The sequence below is a fragment of the Bos indicus x Bos taurus genome, chromosome 11 (assembly GCF_003369695.1).
Source record: "Bos indicus x Bos taurus breed Angus x Brahman F1 hybrid chromosome 11, Bos_hybrid_MaternalHap_v2.0, whole genome shotgun sequence".
Taxonomy (NCBI): domain Eukaryota; kingdom Metazoa; phylum Chordata; class Mammalia; order Artiodactyla; family Bovidae; genus Bos; species Bos indicus x Bos taurus.
This window is the reverse complement of record NC_040086.1, coordinates 46,158,893-46,177,020: the sequence shown is the minus strand read 5'-3', so window position 1 is coordinate 46,177,020 and position 18,128 is coordinate 46,158,893. Positions and strand designations below refer to the sequence as shown.

Here is an 18,128-nt window from a genome sequence, read left to right as displayed (position 1 = left end):
GGTGACTCAGATAGTAAAGAATCCACCTGCAACTCGGAAGACCTGGGTTCAATCCCTGGGCTGGAAAGTTCCCCTGGAGGAGGGCGTGGCAACCCACTCCAGTATTTTTGCCTGGAGAATCCTCAGGGACAGAGGAGCCTGGTGGGCTACATTCCATGGGGTCACAAAGAGTCAGGCACAACCGAGCGACTGAGCACAGGACAGCATCCAGGATACCATTTATTTCTGTGGCTCTTGTTCATAACTATTATAACACCAGGTCTATGACCAGGAGGAACTGAACTGGGCTACAGAATCAGAACCAGAGACTTTGCACCTAGGACAGACCTTAATGATCACAAAATCAGCCTCATCATTTACAAGTAACAAAACCAAACAGCATACCTTACTCACACTTGACTTCTGGTTCTAAGCTTTTTTGCTTTTCAATAACATGTTGCACTTTGGTGCCTTGCCTTTCTCTCTTTACCTTTTTTTTTAATTCCTCCATCCATTTCTTTTATTTAAAATTATGTGGCTTAAACTCCAACCAGGAAAACAGAAACATTTATCTGCTGAGTCTGGTGTTCTGCCACCTGAACTGGGCCATCTTCGGGATACTTAAAAAGTCTTTGATGATAACAGCCAGGCAACACTGAATCAGTTTCATGTATAAGAGTTCCTCCTTCCTTTCTCCCAATCTTTTTTTTTTTTTTTTGGCCATGCGATATGGCATGCATGATCTTAGTTCCCCAACCAGGGATCAAAGCCATGCCCCCTGCTGTGGAAGTGTGGAGTCTTAACCACTGGACCACCAGGGAAGTCCACCCAATCTCCCTTGAATCCAGCTACTCCCTGAGTCTCCAGCTATCCTAATATACCTTGGGTTTAACCTAGAGAAGACTAGACTTCTCCTTGGGCTCTGGTAGAAGGTAACTTTGCTGTAACATGAGCCAGGGCATAGAGTTTTCTCATAAAGCTCTGTCACTTCTGTCTGAAACAGACTGACAGTATTTAGAGGAGTAAAAGGATTGACTTCAGTGGTTGACTGTCGATTTTCCGTCTTCTACCCTGCCCTAACTGGGAGCTTGTCTTCCCACACTCAGAGTGATTTATGGCTACTCAAGCAAACGTCCCTCTTCAGAAAAGATGGATAGGCTTCCCTCAAGACCCACTCCTTAGCTGCCAGGGGCTGTCAAGTCATACTCAGCCCCGGGGTGCAATAAACGAATTAAGCCGAAACACAAGCTTCTAAGCACCCCTCCAACTCTAACCATCTACAATTCTGCTTTGAGGACTTTTCCCTCCCTCCCCCACCAAATACTTTTAGAAATTTAAATTTCTTGCTCTTTCCCCCTTTTCTAAGACCACACGTTTAAAACTGTTAACAGCAAAAGCAATAAATAAATGAATCAAGTCAGAAACTCCTGGAATCTCTAGGAATTTTTCCTGGAAACACTATATTCAAGTATATAATTTGTCATTATTTGGACCGGTATAGGTTGAATGAACTGACATACAAAACAGAATTCTTGTAAATTCCCAGTGACGCAATCGCAATCGTGGCCACGCCCACTCCGGAGCAGACAAAAGGCGAAGTAGCCTGACTCAGTTCAAGCCTCCACGCGAAGACGAGGGAGCCAGTCATCTCATTGTTGCTAGCTCGGTTCAGCAAAGGTATCGTCCTTATCACATGTTTGGCTCTTATAGTATTTTTTGCTTTTCCTCCTTGGCTGTGATCTCTCAAATTGCCCTCTCTGAAGTTGAAGCCTCTTCCTTCCTTTGCCGTCCCACTCTGGTTTGGCGGGTGAATTAGAATCATAGTCAGATTTCAGAAAATGATTCTCTCTCTGCTGGTGGGAAATTGAGCAACAGAGGAACTGGTTTCCTATGAGAGCATGAGATTACAGCCAAGCCTTCCTTTGGGGGTACTCTCTGCTATCAAAAACTATTCAGAGAAAACTGGGAATTTCTAACTCTTTCTCTCTCTTGCAACTGTATAAATTAAATATTTCATGCTTGTTGAGGTTTTTCAGTTTTGATTTTTTACTTATTCAAATTTTCATCAAATGCCTACCAAATGCAATGCATTGGGTTGGATGCCTAAGAGATACCGAGATTCTAACAGAAGTTTACAGTCTAGCAGAGGAGGCAAATACATATGCAGATCATTCAAAGGGAGTGAAAAGAAGAATGCTGGGTGTGAGCTCAGTCATTCATTAAGTGTCTTAGAAGGGAGGTGGTTCCCCTTGCAGGTGTCTTATTCACACAATGGCCAGACTGACAGCTACTGGTGTTTTCTGTTGCAGAAGTGAAGATGGCCAAAGTCCCTGACCTCTTTGAAGACCTGAAGAACTGTTACAGGTAGAAAAGAGATTCTGTCTCTTGTGACTTAATGAGGGAAGCAAGGCACATTAGAATCCAGCTAGGAGGGATTTGCCAGGGAGTCCAGTGGGTAAGACTGTGTGCTCCCAATGCAGGGGACCCAGGGTTCCATCCCTGGTCAGGGAACTAGATCCCACATGCTGCAATTAAGACCTGGCTGAGCCAAGTAAATAAAATAAATATTTTTTAAAAAGAAAGAAAGAATTCAGCTAGGATTACAGTAACTATCAATGGGGCAAGACCAGTAGAGGCTGTAGAGATGTGTTCTATCTCTGAAGTCAGGGCAGATTCAGAGAAGACTCAGGGAAATTAAGCATCTAGTAGGTAAACCAAGGTGAAATTGTTGACAGGGAGATGACCATTTTAGAAAGATTACTTTTAAGGTCTCCTGACTCCTAGCAATTCTCAACATCTACTTAGACCCAGCTTCAGTCAAATTCACATGCCCTGCTACAGTAATAGATTGTCAGAAAGAGAAACCTTTCTTAGGAAAACTTCTTGATCTCAATCTGGAATGGGAAATGGCTTCACAGCAATTTGAGCATGTGAAACCTACGCAGTCAGTCTCATTCAGACGCGAAAGAAAGATAATAAATAAAAAGTTTAACTTGTAGAACACCTTAAACAGATGCAGTGTTCCACATTACCTACACACTAACACAAAGTAGACAGTGGAAATATTGCCTGCATGTTTTGCAAAGTATAAATGATTAAATCTGTTTTAGTGAATACATGAAAGCAAAGTGTAACAAATAACCTATTTGATTCAAATTTAGATGAAGTGCTTCAAAAGGATTTCTCTCTTAAGTTTAAATTTTTTCCCTGAAATTCAATTACCACTCTTCAATCCGTTAGCCAAGCCTCATTTATTTGTTTATTTTGGTGAAGGGGGAGCTAATTTAAAAAATTTTTTAATTGAAGTATAGCTAGCTTACAAAGTTGTGTTAGTTTCAGGTGTACAGCAAAGTGATTCAGTTATATATGTATATATGTATTTCAGATTATATTCCATTATAGGTTACAGTACCTGTGCTATATAGTAAATTGGCCAAGCCTCATTTTTATCGATAGAATACAAGTAAAGTTCAAGGCCTGGCCTGATGATTACTAATTTCAGATTATCAGGTACAAATTACTGTATGGATGTGAATGCATAGAAGTCCTTAATTTTCAAAGATGACAATAATGGCTATGCATGTGTGTTACCCAAGGCTAGTTTGGTTATTAAAATATGTTGCCCAGTGAATGTAGTGATATAACAAACAGAATTAAATTCTCATCAACAGTGAAAATGAAGACTACACTTCTGAAATTGACCACCTCTCTCTCAATCAGGTAAGCAAATGACTGTAATTCTTAGAAGATTGCTATCCTTACACAGTATTTTCTCTACTAGAACAGCAACAGCTTGAATCTTAGATGCATTTGTTTTGGCCTCACTAGAAGTCCAGAGAGATTCATCTCTTCATGATAAGTGAGGCCAGCTCCTTCTCTAGACTAACAGCTGATGGCACCCTTCATCTCAGTGGATTTTCCCAGAACAGAGCAGAACGAACCTGAAACTCCAAGAATGAAATCTCCTGAGTCAGCCTTCCATCAGAAAGTTGCTTATGCCCTCCCGGGCCAACCCCCTTGGGCTACTTCCCCAGGGGTCTTAAATGATATGTTGTGGATATCTTCTCTAACATCAGCTCCAGAGATTAGAGATCGCTTTCTAGATCTAGGAAGCAGGCCAACTGAAAGTAAAAAATCTGCAGTCATTCAGATGCTGTGTTATTTCGCTAAGAGACCACAAAACAGTATAGGTCCTGCTTTGTGTGTCTTTGATAGTGACTCCAAAAGCTGTATCTGTATCTAAAGGAGTATTCCTAAAATATTTGAGCCTTGTCAAGTAGACGTTTAACTTTCTGGGAAGAACTAACAGAAAGGCTAAGTCACTCACTAGCATCACTTGAAGACCTGTCTCATCACAACATCTCTTTTTTTTTTTTTTTAACCGAAGTGTAGTTGATTTACAATACTGTGTTAGCTGCAGGAGTAGAGCACAGTGATACATTTTTTTCTGATGATTTTCTAATATAGGTTATTACAAGATACTGAATATAATTTCCTGTGTTATGTAGTAAATCTTTGTTGCTTATCTATTTTATGCATAGTAGTTTGAATTTACTAATCTCATACCCCTAATTCATCCCTCCTCACCTTCCCTCTCCCCTTTAGTAACCATTAAGTTTGTTTTCTATGTCTGTGAGTCTATTGCTGATCTGTATATGGGTTCATTTGTATTTTCAAGTTATTTTTTAAATAATTTTATTTATTTATGTTTGACTGTTCTGGGTCACTGCTGCGCGGGCTTTTTTCTAGTTGCAGCAAGCAGTGGCAACTCTTTGTTGCAGTGCTCGGGCTTCTCCATGGGGTGGCTTCTCCTGCTGCAGAGCGTGGGCCCTAGGGCGCATGGGCTTCAGTAGCCGCGGCGTGTGAGCTCAGTAGTTGTGGTTCCCGAGCACTAGAGCACAGGCTCAACAGTTGTGGCATAGGGGCTTAATTGCTCCACAGAGCTTCCTGTGGAAGTGAGCCTTGTTAGGGGGATTCTTTACCACTGAGCCACCAGGGAAGCCATGTATTATTTTTTAGATTCTACATGTAGGTGATATCATACAGTATTTGTCTTTCTCTGACTTACTTCACTAAGTATAACAAGGTCTCATTTTTGAGTCTGAAGAGGGATAACAAAAAACCTTGCCAAGATCACATCCTTTGAGGGAAATCCTAAAAGGAGAGGTGGGAGGAAAAGGGGAAAGGGGAGGGATACAGAGGAAAGGGGGAAGGAGAGTGCGGGGAGAGAAAGTCCAATGAAACGTGGGTTGCCAAGGCCAAAATGGCCACTCTTCTCTCTGAGACTGTTGAATAAAACTCCTACTGTAAAGGATTCTTGTTCACTGGCCTCTTAGTTTCTATTTTCCTTCATCGCAGAAGTCCTTCTATGATGCAAGCTATGAGCCACTTCGTGAGGACCAGATGAATAAGTTTATGTCCCTGGATACCTCGGAAACCTCTAAGACATCCAAGCTTAGCTTCAAGGAGAATGTGGTGATGGTGGCAGCCAGTGGGAAGATTCTGAAGAAGAGACGGTTGAGTTTAAATCAGTTCATCACCGATGATGACCTGGAAGCCATTGCCAATAACACAGAAGAAGGTAAGGGGTCAAACACAATAATATCCTTGTTTTCTGTTTTCAAGAAAATGCAGACAGCAGAGTACAGGGGAAAATAAAACCTAAAATCAGAGTAACAAGAGGGCAACCACCCATTTGTCTGATAATTATAAGAAATAAAATTAATTTTTATCCTTCTGCAAAGGGCAGAGAGCAGTAGGTACTTGAGCTTAGCATATGTGCTCACAGGCTTACTTGGTGGCCATATGATTAAGTCATGTGACTTCTAGCCTGTTGGCAGAAAGTAATTATATACCGTTAGTGAGTGACCACTTACAAGTTATGCTGTCCCACATACTAGTTATGTCTTGGGCAAGTTACTTAACCTTTCTGTTCTTCGGTCTCCTCTACTGTAAATGGAGTTAATCCAAGCCCCTACTTGTTGTGAAGATTAAATGAGTCAACACTTGCTAGCTTCTGAACGAAAATAATGCCTGGCACATAGAAAATACCTAATAAATGTTCGCTATTATTGTTATTATTACTTTTGCTAATACTACAAACACTACTAACTTATTAATGATTGCATTATCTCTAACCTTCAGACAACCCTGCATTCTCATTTTATATGTGAGGAAACTAAGCTCAGTGAGATAGTGACCTGCCCAAAATCTCACAGTGTGTAAGGGTAGAGCATCAAATCATATCACTTCTACCTGACTATAGATGTCATGAGTTTTCTCCCATGCCTCTTCTGTACAAGCCTCTTCGTGAATTATAAATCTAATATTTTTAAAGTAACAGTTGATCACACGTGTTCACCTAGAAAATACAAGGAAAAAAAATAAAATTACTTACACTACCCCACAGAGTTTACCACTGCTAGCACTACATTACTTTCCTTACAGTCTTTTCTGTAATAAATCTTGATTTCTGTCATCATATATTTCCTCAGTGATAAAAGATTCCTGGAAGTAAAATTATTCAGAGCCATGAAGATTTGTAAAGCTTTGAAACATACCACCGTTCAGAAAGGTGGTAGATAGAAAAAAAAAACAAACTTTTTTAAAGCAAAAAGATGGCAGACATTTATACTGGCACCTCAGTGACATATAAAATTTTTAGTGGATTCTTTTCTCACGGTGCATTCATTTGAAAATGTAGTTGAAGAATACAAGGAGTCTTCCCAGTTACTTCCAAACCTTCAAACAACCAAAAAAGTTGTACATGTGATCTCTTAAAAAAAAAAACCCACCATTGCCGGAAGAATCAAAGTTTTTAGAGATAAGTAACCACAGGGGAGCCTGGTGGGCTTCCATCTCTGGGGTCACACAGAGTCGGAAACTACTGAAGCAACTTAGCAGCAGCAGCAGCAGCAACCACAGGGGTAATCCTGAAATAATTCCGCTGATAGGGTGATTTCACTTCTATGTCAATTTCCTCACCTCCCTTGGGATATTCTTCAGGTGCCTTCAATAACTACTTTGTATGCTTGTATTAGAGAAGATACATCATCTGTGTTTGTACTTGGACATTAATCTAAGCTTGTGATAATGGTTTTAGAAATCATCAAGCCCAGATCAGCACATTACAGCTTCCAGAGTAACGTGAAATACAACTTTATGAGAGTCATCCACCAGGAATGCATCCTGAACGACGCCCTCAATCAAAGTATAATTCGAGATATGTCAGGTCCATACCTGACGGCTACTACATTAAATAATCTGGAGGAGGCAGGTAAATGGACACTTCTGTCATCTCCCCATCTTTAAAAAAAAAAAATGATTTTTTTAATTTATTTATTTTTGGCTGTGCTGGGTCTTCATTGCTGCAAGAGCTTTTCTCTAGTTGTGGGGAGCAGGGCCTACTCTCTAGTTGCAGTGCTCTGGCTTCTCATTATGGTAGCTTCTCTTGTTGGAGAGCATGGGGTTATGGGGGACTCAGCCTTCAGCAGTCGTAGCACAAGGGCTCAGTAGTTGTGGTTCCTGGGCTCTCAAGCAGTGGCTAAATAGTTGTCCACCACATGTGAGATCTTCCCGGACCAGGGATCAAACCCTTGTCTCTCACATTCACAGGCGGATTCTTTTACCATTGAGCCACCAGGGAAGCCCTCTTCTCACCTTTTTATTTCTGCATTTCTTTTAAGCTTCTGCTTTTAAAGAATAAACCTTTCTAGATTCCTGGCTTTGCACATGAAGCACTTCACCCCTGGTTTAAAAAGAAAAAAACTTCTGGGTTAGGCCAGAAACTTCAACCAAATCTGAAAGCTTTAACAAGTGTCCTAGCTCTGAAAGCACTAAGTGCAGTAAAAAGCTTTCTGAGGTATTATCTCCCTTGGTTCTCTGAGACACTCTTATCCTCAGATTTTAAAGGTAAGGAAACTGAGTCTCAGAAATATATAATGACTTACCCAAATTTACTCAGAAGCCAATGAGGAGCCTGCTGATCAAACTTCCTAATAACACCAAACTAGAAAGAATCCTTATCTTTGATAACATAATTGTGATGCAAAGCACCCAATAATTTTAAAGGAAAAAAAAAAAAAACAGGAAGATTTGCATGTGTTCTGAAGAATGAAATTTAGGATCCAAGAAATTTTGTTACACCGAGCCAGCTTCCATGTTGCACATATTTTTAGCTTAAGGACATGTCATCAGTAAACAAAATGATTTCCAGAGGTCAAAAGAGGTTACTCTGTGCTAACAAGCAGGGCTGTTTCTGATTGGATATATTTCATCTAACATGCTTTCTACTCTATGACATTCACAAATATCTTGTGTTCTACAAAATAAATTGTTTTCCTACTTGATATTATTTCACATAATTTTCCCATATATGGACAGAGTATATGTTATTTGCCATTTTTAACGGCACTAGGCCATTAAATGGTGCCAAAATGTTATTTGCCATTTTTAACGGCACTAGGCCATTAAATGGTCCCAAAAATGGCACCATTTTTAATGACTCTTATTCACTAAATGTATAATTCACCACCCAGTCCCTCCCTAACTAGGATTTATTCAGTCATGTTGCTATACAGGTGTCCAGGGTTTCCTCTAAATAATTCAGTTGCACATGTCTTTGTATAAATTATTTCTTTTCCTATGAGGATATTTCTTTGGAGCATATTCCAAATGCTGGATTTCTAGGCATAAATAATTTTACAGCTCTTATTAAGCATTGCTCTCTAAGGAAAGCTGAACTGCTTTTCACTATTCTTAGCAACATATGAATGGATCAGCTTCCCTAAATCTCCCCATTTTACTCATGACTTCACAAATTCCAGGGTCTTATCCCATTAACATAATTATAAGAGATTCAATAATACTCCACCCACAAACATTCGTTCAACATAGAAAATTCTAAAGTCATTAGGTATTTACTTGCCTAGTGAATATGGCAGACATTGTGAGGGATACAAAGATGTATCAATATAAATTCCATTTCTGAGCTTCAGGTACTTACATCATAGTTGGGGACATAACTACACACACACACACACACACACACACACACACACACAGCATCTTCATGAACACTTGATTTTATACAAATACAATGGATTTACTTTCTTTTTTGGCTTTTCTCTTTGCCAGTGAAATTTGACATGGTTGCTTATGTATCAGAAGAGGATTCTCAGCTTCCTGTGACTCTAAGAATCTCAAAAACTCAACTGTTTGTGAGTGCTCAAAATGAAGACGAACCCGTCTTGCTAAAGGTCAGTTGTTCCCAGTCTCCAATTTACCTTCATTTACAGCCCATGCATTTGTAGATGATCCCAAGAGGCAGACACCCATAGCAGGATGACCCAGTTCTTTCCTTCCTACCACAGTTTCACCTGCCTACCTACCTTCCCATCCTACTTCTGACCCACTATCCCCAGAGGCAGTTCTAGGCAGGATCTGTGAGACAGCAAGACGGAGCAAGATGGCAGTGGCAAAGTACATAAAAGGGAAATTGCCTTCTTCTTGCTCTTTTCCCTGCCTGATCCTTATTCACCTCCCATTCCTGGGCATCTATTTATTCCATCCCTCTTTGAGCTCTACTGACACTTACCTGACCTACGTGATAGTAGGCGTTAGGACAATGGAGTCTGCCTCTAAGAAATTCAGTAAGCCACTGAGATTAGGGAGGATGAATCACCTGTCGAAGGGTACAAAGCAAAAAGCTGTGAGCCAAGCCCCAAACCCTGGCCTTCTGACTCCACCTCCTCCCTCTCTTCATTGGTGCCAGTTTTCTGTGTCATCAGCCTCAGCTCCACTACCACCTTCCCGTCCGAACATAAAGACATAAACACATGCCCACTACAGCCAAATGTTTCTCCACTGACTAGTAGATGACTCTTATTCACTAAATGTATAATTCACCACCCAGTCCCTCCCTAACTAGGATTTATGTGGGTGCATGTGTTTCTTTCCTGGATCAAGTGAGATGAAAGTGATGTCTACAGAGTAAGGCAGTAGCTTCAATCGTGAATTCATTCAACAAATGTTGTTTATTGAGAGCCTTCCGGTTTTCAAGCAGAGTGTCAAACAGCTCAGTAGACAGTAGTGAGCCAAAGTCTTATAGAACTCAATCTTCCAAGGGACACAGACAGTAGATGAGCCAAATGACCAGCAAAAAAAAGGGCAAGATGCTGTAAAGCCAATGAACAGTGTGCTGAGAGAGAAAATAGGACCGCACTGTTTAGACAGAGCTCCCTGTGAGATGAGAGCTGTCAATAGAAAGGAGTATACCATCAAAGGGGTGATGGGGCGAGCATTCCAAATAGAGAGGTCTGAGTGCGCCTAGCCCTAGACCTTCAAGAGGTTACAGGCGAGTTTTAAAGATCAGAAGGAACACCCAAGGATCTGGAAGCTAGGGTACTCTGCAAAAGAGGAAAGATAAGTAGAGGAAAGGAATTCAAACTGAGAAGTGTCCTGTTTTTGTATATTTTTTCTAACTTGGAGAATAGAATAGAAAGGAGGCAATAGAGTCCAATTAGGATGCTGTAATAACAGTTGGGGTGAGTGAGGAGAATTGTGAGACAAGTGAAAAGAAGGAGACAGAATCTGGTTATATTTTGGAAATTGAACCAACAGAAGGAAAAGGGGAGATTCCATTTACTGAGATAGGGGGGAAAAAATAGGAGAAAAATTGGTTTGGAAAACAAAATCCTTGTTGACATTGAAAACCCCAGGGAAACCTCAAAAGGATGTTTAGTTCTTTTAGATTAAAAGAACAGAGAAGCATCTCAAGTTAGAATTTGAATTTTGTTTTTCCATGAAAGCACTTTTAGACTTTTCTCATACTCACAAGAGGAGTATGATCTAAAGAGATTACAACTGTCAAAAAATTGTCTTGAAAGGATTGCCTTTCAAAGGATTGCATATCAAAGGACTGCTGATATGCCTGGGAAGTTGTGTGTGTTGAGGTGGGTTTTTTTTTTTTACTTTCAATTGTTGACTTAAATACAGAGATAAACATGTCTGAATTCTAAATTATTTTCCCAAAGTATGCTTTGGACATTTAGAGGTCAAAAGGTTTTCAGGGCTTAGAGTCATTAGTGCTCAGATTTGAGCACTAATTTGATAATGCTTTATGCCCGTGTTAGAGGCGATGTTTCACCCTACCTGCCAGGATACAACGAGACACTAGTGTACTTGGCAATCTGCATGATGAAATTGGATTTCTCTCCACTTAACTAAGGAAATTAATTATTATGAATAGATGGGGCCATACATCTAATAGGCATGTAATGAACACTTTTGGAATGAACAAATGAAGAACTTGTATCATCATGTTACGTAGTCATAGTCCTAAAGTGCTGTGTTTCTCACGAAGGCCAAATGCCAAAGGATTGAGGTCACTTCTTTTTTTAGCATCTTCTTGTTCTCTAACAGATTTTTGTTCTCTGTATCCTAGGAGATGCCTGAGACACCCAAAATCATCAAAGATGAGACCAACCTCCTCTTCTTCTGGGAAAAGCATGGCTCTATGGACTACTTCAAATCAGTTGCCCATCCAAAGTTGTTTATTGCCACAAAGCAAGAAAAATTGGTGCACATGGCAAGTGGGCCGCCCTCGATCACTGACTTTCAGATATTGGAAAAATAGCCTTGACTGTGCACTCTACTTACTTGTAAAGTGGTGACCATCCGTATGTACTATGTACATGAAGGAGTCGAGCCCTTCACTGTTAGTCACTCGCTGAGCATGTGCTGAGCCTTTGTAATTCTAAATGAATGTTTACTCTCTTTGTAAGAGAGAACACAAAGTCCAACACTAACATATAATGTTGCTTGTTATTTAAAGAACACCCTATACTTTGCAAACTACCAATCAATTTAATTATTATTCTGCACAATAATCTTGGGAGGACTGAGGCTACTATCTGTGGCTACAAAAGGTTCTTTCCATATTATAGATGAGTAAACTAAGGCATAAGAATACTAATACCCATGACAGCAGTTGGAATAAGCCGTGGAGACACAATTTCATTCCAACTGCTCAGCTTCTACTTTTAAGCCACTGATGGACCCTTTATCAAATACTATAAGTTTCTGGGGTCTCAGTTTGCTGCTGCTGCTGCTGCTGCTAAGTCACTTCAGTCATGTCCAACTCTGTGCGACCCCATAGACGGCAGCCCACCAGGCTCCGCAGTCCCTGGGATTCTCCAGGCAAGAACACTGGAGTGGGTTGCCATTGCCTTCTCCAATGCATGAAGTGAAAAGTGAAAGTGAAGTCGCTCAGTCGTGTCCGACTCTTAGCGACCCCATGGACTGCAGCCTACCAGGCTCCTCTGTCCGTGGGATTTTCCAGGCAAGAGTACTGGAGTGGGGTGCCATTGCCTTCTCCGGGGTCTCAGTTTGACCATCTTCAAAATCAAGGTAATGATGACAATAGCCCTCCTACCTCAACAGTATTTTATGCCAATGAGTTCACTTAAGTAAAATTTTTCTTGAAGCTGAGCCTCAAGAAGAATGCAAAGCATGAAATGTTATTTTAAGTTATTATTTATATGCATATATATTTATAAGCATTATTTCTAAGATATTATTATTTATAACATATTATTATATTTATGGCAATTCCTTGCAATCTCTGAGTATGACCAGGTATCTTCAATAATAGGAGACAGTGTTTTCTAGGCTGAGTAAGTCCGAGGTACTAACGCACTTTGGTTCAAAGTGCCTTTTCCATTGTCATGAACTTCTGTATTCCAGTACCTGGGAGCCCTGTGATTATGATAATAAATTTATATTAATTGCCTTGTTTGTCTGAGATGGTAATTGGCCAAAATCTTTCACTCCTCTGCCTTTAAACTTGATTTGGCATTTTTGTGTTACTCAGTTTCATCTGTTATCAAATCCTACTAGCTAAAATGGGATGAACTTAACTTTAGCAACCATGAAACAAGCGTTATCTAAACTTTCGTTTCTGGAACATAAGCAATGTTCCTTCTAGGTTCTAAAAGTTATGATCCAATCGTAGTGTTACATTACCATCAACAATGAGAACTGACACATTATTATCAATCATAATTGAATAAAGCTTAAAAAAAATAAATCTGGCACATCTTAACCATTAGTTTACTTCATGGTATAATTAGGAACAGATGATAAGAATTCATAAAAATAACTATAATTAGTATTACTTTACAAAACTAAACCCAGATTTTATGCTTTTTCTCTCCTCTTTTTTAGCTTGTCAATATGCATAAATGGCATTAGGAATGATAATATTCCCTGGTTCATTTAAAACTTGTATTAAATGCAGCATGTGTGTTCATGTGTTTATACAAATTCACACATTCAGAACCACATTAAAGACTAATGAATCCTTTTGGAAAGCATGAATACCAAGTATGTTGAGTTGGACAAAGTTGAAATCAAGAGATCTTGGAATTAGATGTGGGAATTAATGGGGAAGGAGTAGTTCAAGATGATTCGCAGTTTCCCGCTATTGCAGAGTGGGTGAGCTCAGTTCAGTTCAGTTCAGTTCAGTCTCTCAGTCATGTCCGACTCTTTGCAACCCCATGACTGCAGCACACCAGGCTTCCCCGTCCATCACTAACTCCCGGAGTTTACTTAAACTCATGTCCATTGAGTTGGTGATGCCATCCAACCATCTCATCCTCTATCATCCCCTTCTCCTCCTGCCTTCAATCTTTCTCAGCATCAGGGTCTTTTCAAATGAGTCACCTCTTCCCATCAGGTGGCCAAAGTGTTGGAGTTTCAGCTTCAACATCAGTCCTTCCGGTGAATATTCAGGACTGATTTCCTTTAGGGTGGACTAGTTGGATCTCCTTGCAGTCCAAGGGACTCTCAAGAGTCTTCTCCAACACCACAGTTCAAAAGCATCAATTCTTCAGCACTCAGCTTTCTTCACAGTCCAACTCTCACATCCATATATGACAACTGGAAAAACCAAAGCTTTGACTAGACGGAACTTTGTTGGCAAAGTAATGTCTCTGCTTTTGAATATGCTATCTAGGTTGGTCATAACTTTTCTTCCAAGGAGCAAGCGTCTTTTAATTTCATGGCTGCAGTCACCATCTGCAGTGATTTTGGAGCCCCAAAAAATAAAGTCTCTCACTGTTTCCATTGTTTCCCCATCTATTTGCCATGCAGTGATGGGACCAGATGCAATGATCTTAGTCTTCTGAGTGTTGAGCTTTAAGCCAACTTTTTCATTCTCCTCTTTCATCAAGAGGCTCTTTAGTTCTTCACTTTCTGCCATAAGGGTGGTGTCATCTGCATATCTGAGGTTATTGATATTTCTCCCAGCAATCTTGATTCCAGCTTGTGCTTCATCCAGCCCAGCATTTCTCATGATGTACTCTGCATACAAGTTAAATATACAGGCTTGACATACTCCTTTCCTGATTTGGAACAGTCTGTTCCATGTCCAGTTCTAACTGTTGCTTCCTGACCTGCATACAGATTTCTCAGGAGACAGGTCAGGTAGTCTGGTATTCCCATCTCTTTAAGAATTTTCCACAGTTTGTTGTGATCCACACAGTCAAAGGTTTTGGCATAGTCAATAAAGCAGAAGTAGATGTTTTTCTGGAACACTCTTGCTTTTTCGATGATCCAAGAGATGTTGGCAATTTGATCTCTGGTTCCTCTGCCTTTTCTAAATCCAGCTTGAACATCTGGAAGTTCACAGTTTACATACTGTTGAAGCCTGGCATGGAGAATTTTGAGCACTACTTTGCTAGCATGTGAGATGAGTGCAATTGTGCAGTAGTTTGAGCATTCTTTGGCACTGCCTTTCTTTGGGATTGGAATGAAAACTGACCTTTTCCAGTCCTGTGGCCACTGCTGAGTTTTCCAAATTTACTGACATATTGATTGCAGCACTTTCACAGCATCATCTTTTAGTATTTGAAAGAGCTCAACTGGAATTTCATCACCTTCACTAGCTTTGTTTGTAATGATTCTTCCTAAGGCCCACTTGACTTCTCATTACAGGATGTCTGGCTCTAGGTAAGTGATCACACTATCCTGATTATCTTCTTGTATGGTTCTTTTGTGTATTCTTGCCACCTCTTCTTAATATCTTCTGCTTCTGTTAGGTCCATACCATTTCTGTCCTTTATTGTGCCCATCTTTGCATGAAATGTTCCCTTGGTATCTCTAATTTTCTTGAAGAGATCTCTAGTCTTTCCCATTCTATTGTTTTCCTCTATTTCTTTGCATTGATCACTGAGGAAGGCTTTCTTATCTCTCCTTGCTATTCTTTGGAACTCTGCACTCAAATGGGTATATCTTTCCTTTTCTCCTTTGCTTTTGGCTTCTCTTCTTTTCTCAGCTATTTGTAAGGCCTCCTCAGACAACCGTTTTGCCTTTTTACATTTCTTTTTCTTGCGGATGGTCTTAATCACTCACTGCCTCCTGTACAGTGTCACGAACTTCTGTCCATAGTTCTTCAGGCACTCTGTCTATCAGATCTAATCCCTTAAATCTATTTCTCACTTCCACTGTTTAATCATAAGGGATTTGATTTAGGTCATACCTGAATGATCTGGTGGTTTTCCCTACTTTCTTCAATTTAAATCTGAATTTGGCAATAAGGAGTTCATGATCTGAGCCACAGTCAGCTCCCAGTCTTGTTTTTGCTGACTGTATAGAACTTCTCCATCTTTGGCTGCAAGAGTATAATAAATCTGATTTCAGTACTGACCATCTGATGATGTCCATGAGTAGAGTCTTTTCTTGTGTTGTTGGAAGAGGGTGTTTGCTATGACCAGTGCATTCTCTTAGCAAAACTCTATTAGCCTTTCCCTGCTTCATTCTGTACTCCAAGGCCAAATTTGCCTTTACTCCAGGTATCTCTTGACTTCCTACTTTTGCATGCCAGTCCCCTACAATGAAAAGGACATCTTTTTTGGGTGTTAGTTCTAGAAGGTCTTATAGGTCTTCATAGAAGCATTCAATTTCAGGTTCTTCAGCATTACTGGTCAGGGAATAGACTTGGATTACTGTGATATTGAATGGTTTGCCTTGGAAACAAACAGAGATCATTCTGTTGTTTTGTTTTTTTTTTTTTTTTTTTCTAATTTTATTTTATTTTTAAACTTTACATAATTGTATTAGTTTTGCCAAATATTGTTTTTGAGATTGCATCCAAGTACTGCATTTCAGACCCTTTTGTTGACTATGATGGCTACTCCATTTCTTCTAAGAGATTCTTGCACACAGTAGTAGATGTAATGGGCATCTGAGTTAAAGTCACACAGTCCAGTCCATTTTAGTTCGCTGATTCCTAAAATGTCAACATTCACTCTTGCCATCTCCTGTTTGACCGCTTCCAATTTGCCTTGATTCATGGACCTAACATTCCAGGTTCCTATGCAATATTGCTCTTTATAGCATCGGACTTTACTTCCATCACCAGTCACATCCACAGCTGGGTGTTGTTGTTGCTTTGGCTCCATCTCTTCATTCTTTCTGGGGTTGTTTCTTCACTGATCTCCAGTAGCATATTGGGCACCTACCAACCTGGGGAGTTTATCTTTCAGTGTCCTATCTTTTTGCCTTTTCATACAGTTCATGGCGTTCTCAAGGCAAGAATACTGAAGTGATTTGCCATTCCCTTCTCCAGTGAACCACATTTTGTCAGAGCTCTCCACCATGAGCCGACCATCTTGGGTGGCCCTACACAGCATGGCTTATAGTTTCATTGAGTTAGACAAGGATATGGTCCATGTGATTAGATTGGTTAGTTTTCTGTGATTGTGGTTTTCAGTCTGTCTTCCCTCTGATGGGGAAGGATATAAGGCTTATGGAAGCTTGCTGATGGTGGAGACTTACTGAGGAGGAAACTGGGTTTTGTCCTGATGGGGAGGGATGCTCAGTATATCTCTAATCCAATTTTCTGTTGATGGGTGGGGCTGTGTTCCCTTCCTTTCATCCACCTGGGGCCAAACTGTGATGGAGGTAATGAAGATAATGGCGACCTCCTTCAAAAGGTCCCATGCACACATTGCTACACTGGAGTGGCAGCTGCGCAGCACTGGAGCAGTGGCTGCAGGGCGCTGGAGCGACTTTGAGGAAATACCCCATGTCCAAGCACAAAGAAGCCCCAGCAAGACTGTAGGAAGGGCAAAGTCACGTTTAGAATCAAATCCCACACCCACCAGAGATGCTTAGTTCAGTTCAGTTGCTCAGTTGTGTCCAACTCTTTGCGACCCTATGAATTGCAGCACCCCAGGCCTCCCTGTCCATCACCAACTCCCAGAGTTCACCCAAACTCATGTCCATCGAGTCAGTGATGCCATCCAGCCATCTCATCCTCTGTCATCCCCTTCTCCTCCTGCCCCCAATCCCTCCCAGCATCAGAGTCTTTTCCAATGAGTCAACTCTTCGCATGAGGTGACCAAAGTACTGGAGTTTCAGCTTTAGCATCATTCCTTCCAAAGAAATCCCAGGGCTGATCTCCTTCAGAAGGGACTGGTTGGATCTCCTTGCAGTCCAAGGGACTCTCGAGAGTCTTCTCTAACACCACAGTTCAAAAGCATCAATTCTTCGGGGCTCAGCTTTCTTCACAGTCCAACTCTCACATCCATACATGACCACAGGAAAAACCATAGCCTTGACTAGACGGACCTTTGTTGGAAAAGTAATGCATTGCGGGCAGACGCTTTAACCTCTGAGCCACCAGAGAAGGCGCTAATAGCAAAGAATCCTGCCAAACAGGAGACCTAAGAGACGCGGGTTTGATCTCTGGGTGGGGACGATCCCCTGAAGGAGGAAATGGCAACCCACTCCAGTATTCTTGCCTACAGAATCTCATTGACAGTGAAGCCTGGCGGGCTACAGCCCATACGGTCGCAAAGAGTCAGACACGACTTAAGCGACTGAGCACCCAGGAACTGCTGTACTAAGAACTAAGATCATTTAACTTCAGAGATCCATAAAAAGTAGGAAGTATACTCGTGAGGAGCTGCCAAATTCATCGTTTTGGTTTTATACTATTTTTATGTGAACCTTAGGATCTGAAACGGCGGAGGAGGAGCTTTGTCTGTGGGGCCCGGGTGCAGCTCCCCGTCGCCAGTCCTGGCCACCTTTCTCGTAACTGAAACCACAGCAACCCAGAAACCTCATCTTTAAAGGGGTGGGGAGGG

General features: G+C 40.9%; 1 protein-coding gene across 1 annotated transcript; it reads left to right on the top strand.

The window, feature by feature from the left end:
- The first annotated feature begins 1,571 nt into the window (after nucleotides 1-1,571).
- Nucleotides 1,572-12,774, top strand: IL1A (interleukin 1 alpha). The gene is made up of 7 exons (XM_027555460.1): nucleotides 1,572-1,656; nucleotides 2,289-2,343; nucleotides 3,651-3,699; nucleotides 5,338-5,560; nucleotides 7,082-7,255; nucleotides 9,115-9,236; nucleotides 11,423-12,774. Exons 2-7 carry the CDS (start codon nucleotides 2,297-2,299, stop codon nucleotides 11,612-11,614), a joined length of 807 nt encoding a protein of 268 aa, XP_027411261.1. The 5' UTR covers nucleotides 1,572-1,656; nucleotides 2,289-2,296; the 3' UTR covers nucleotides 11,615-12,774.
- Nucleotides 12,775-18,128: the final 5,354 nt, after the last annotated feature.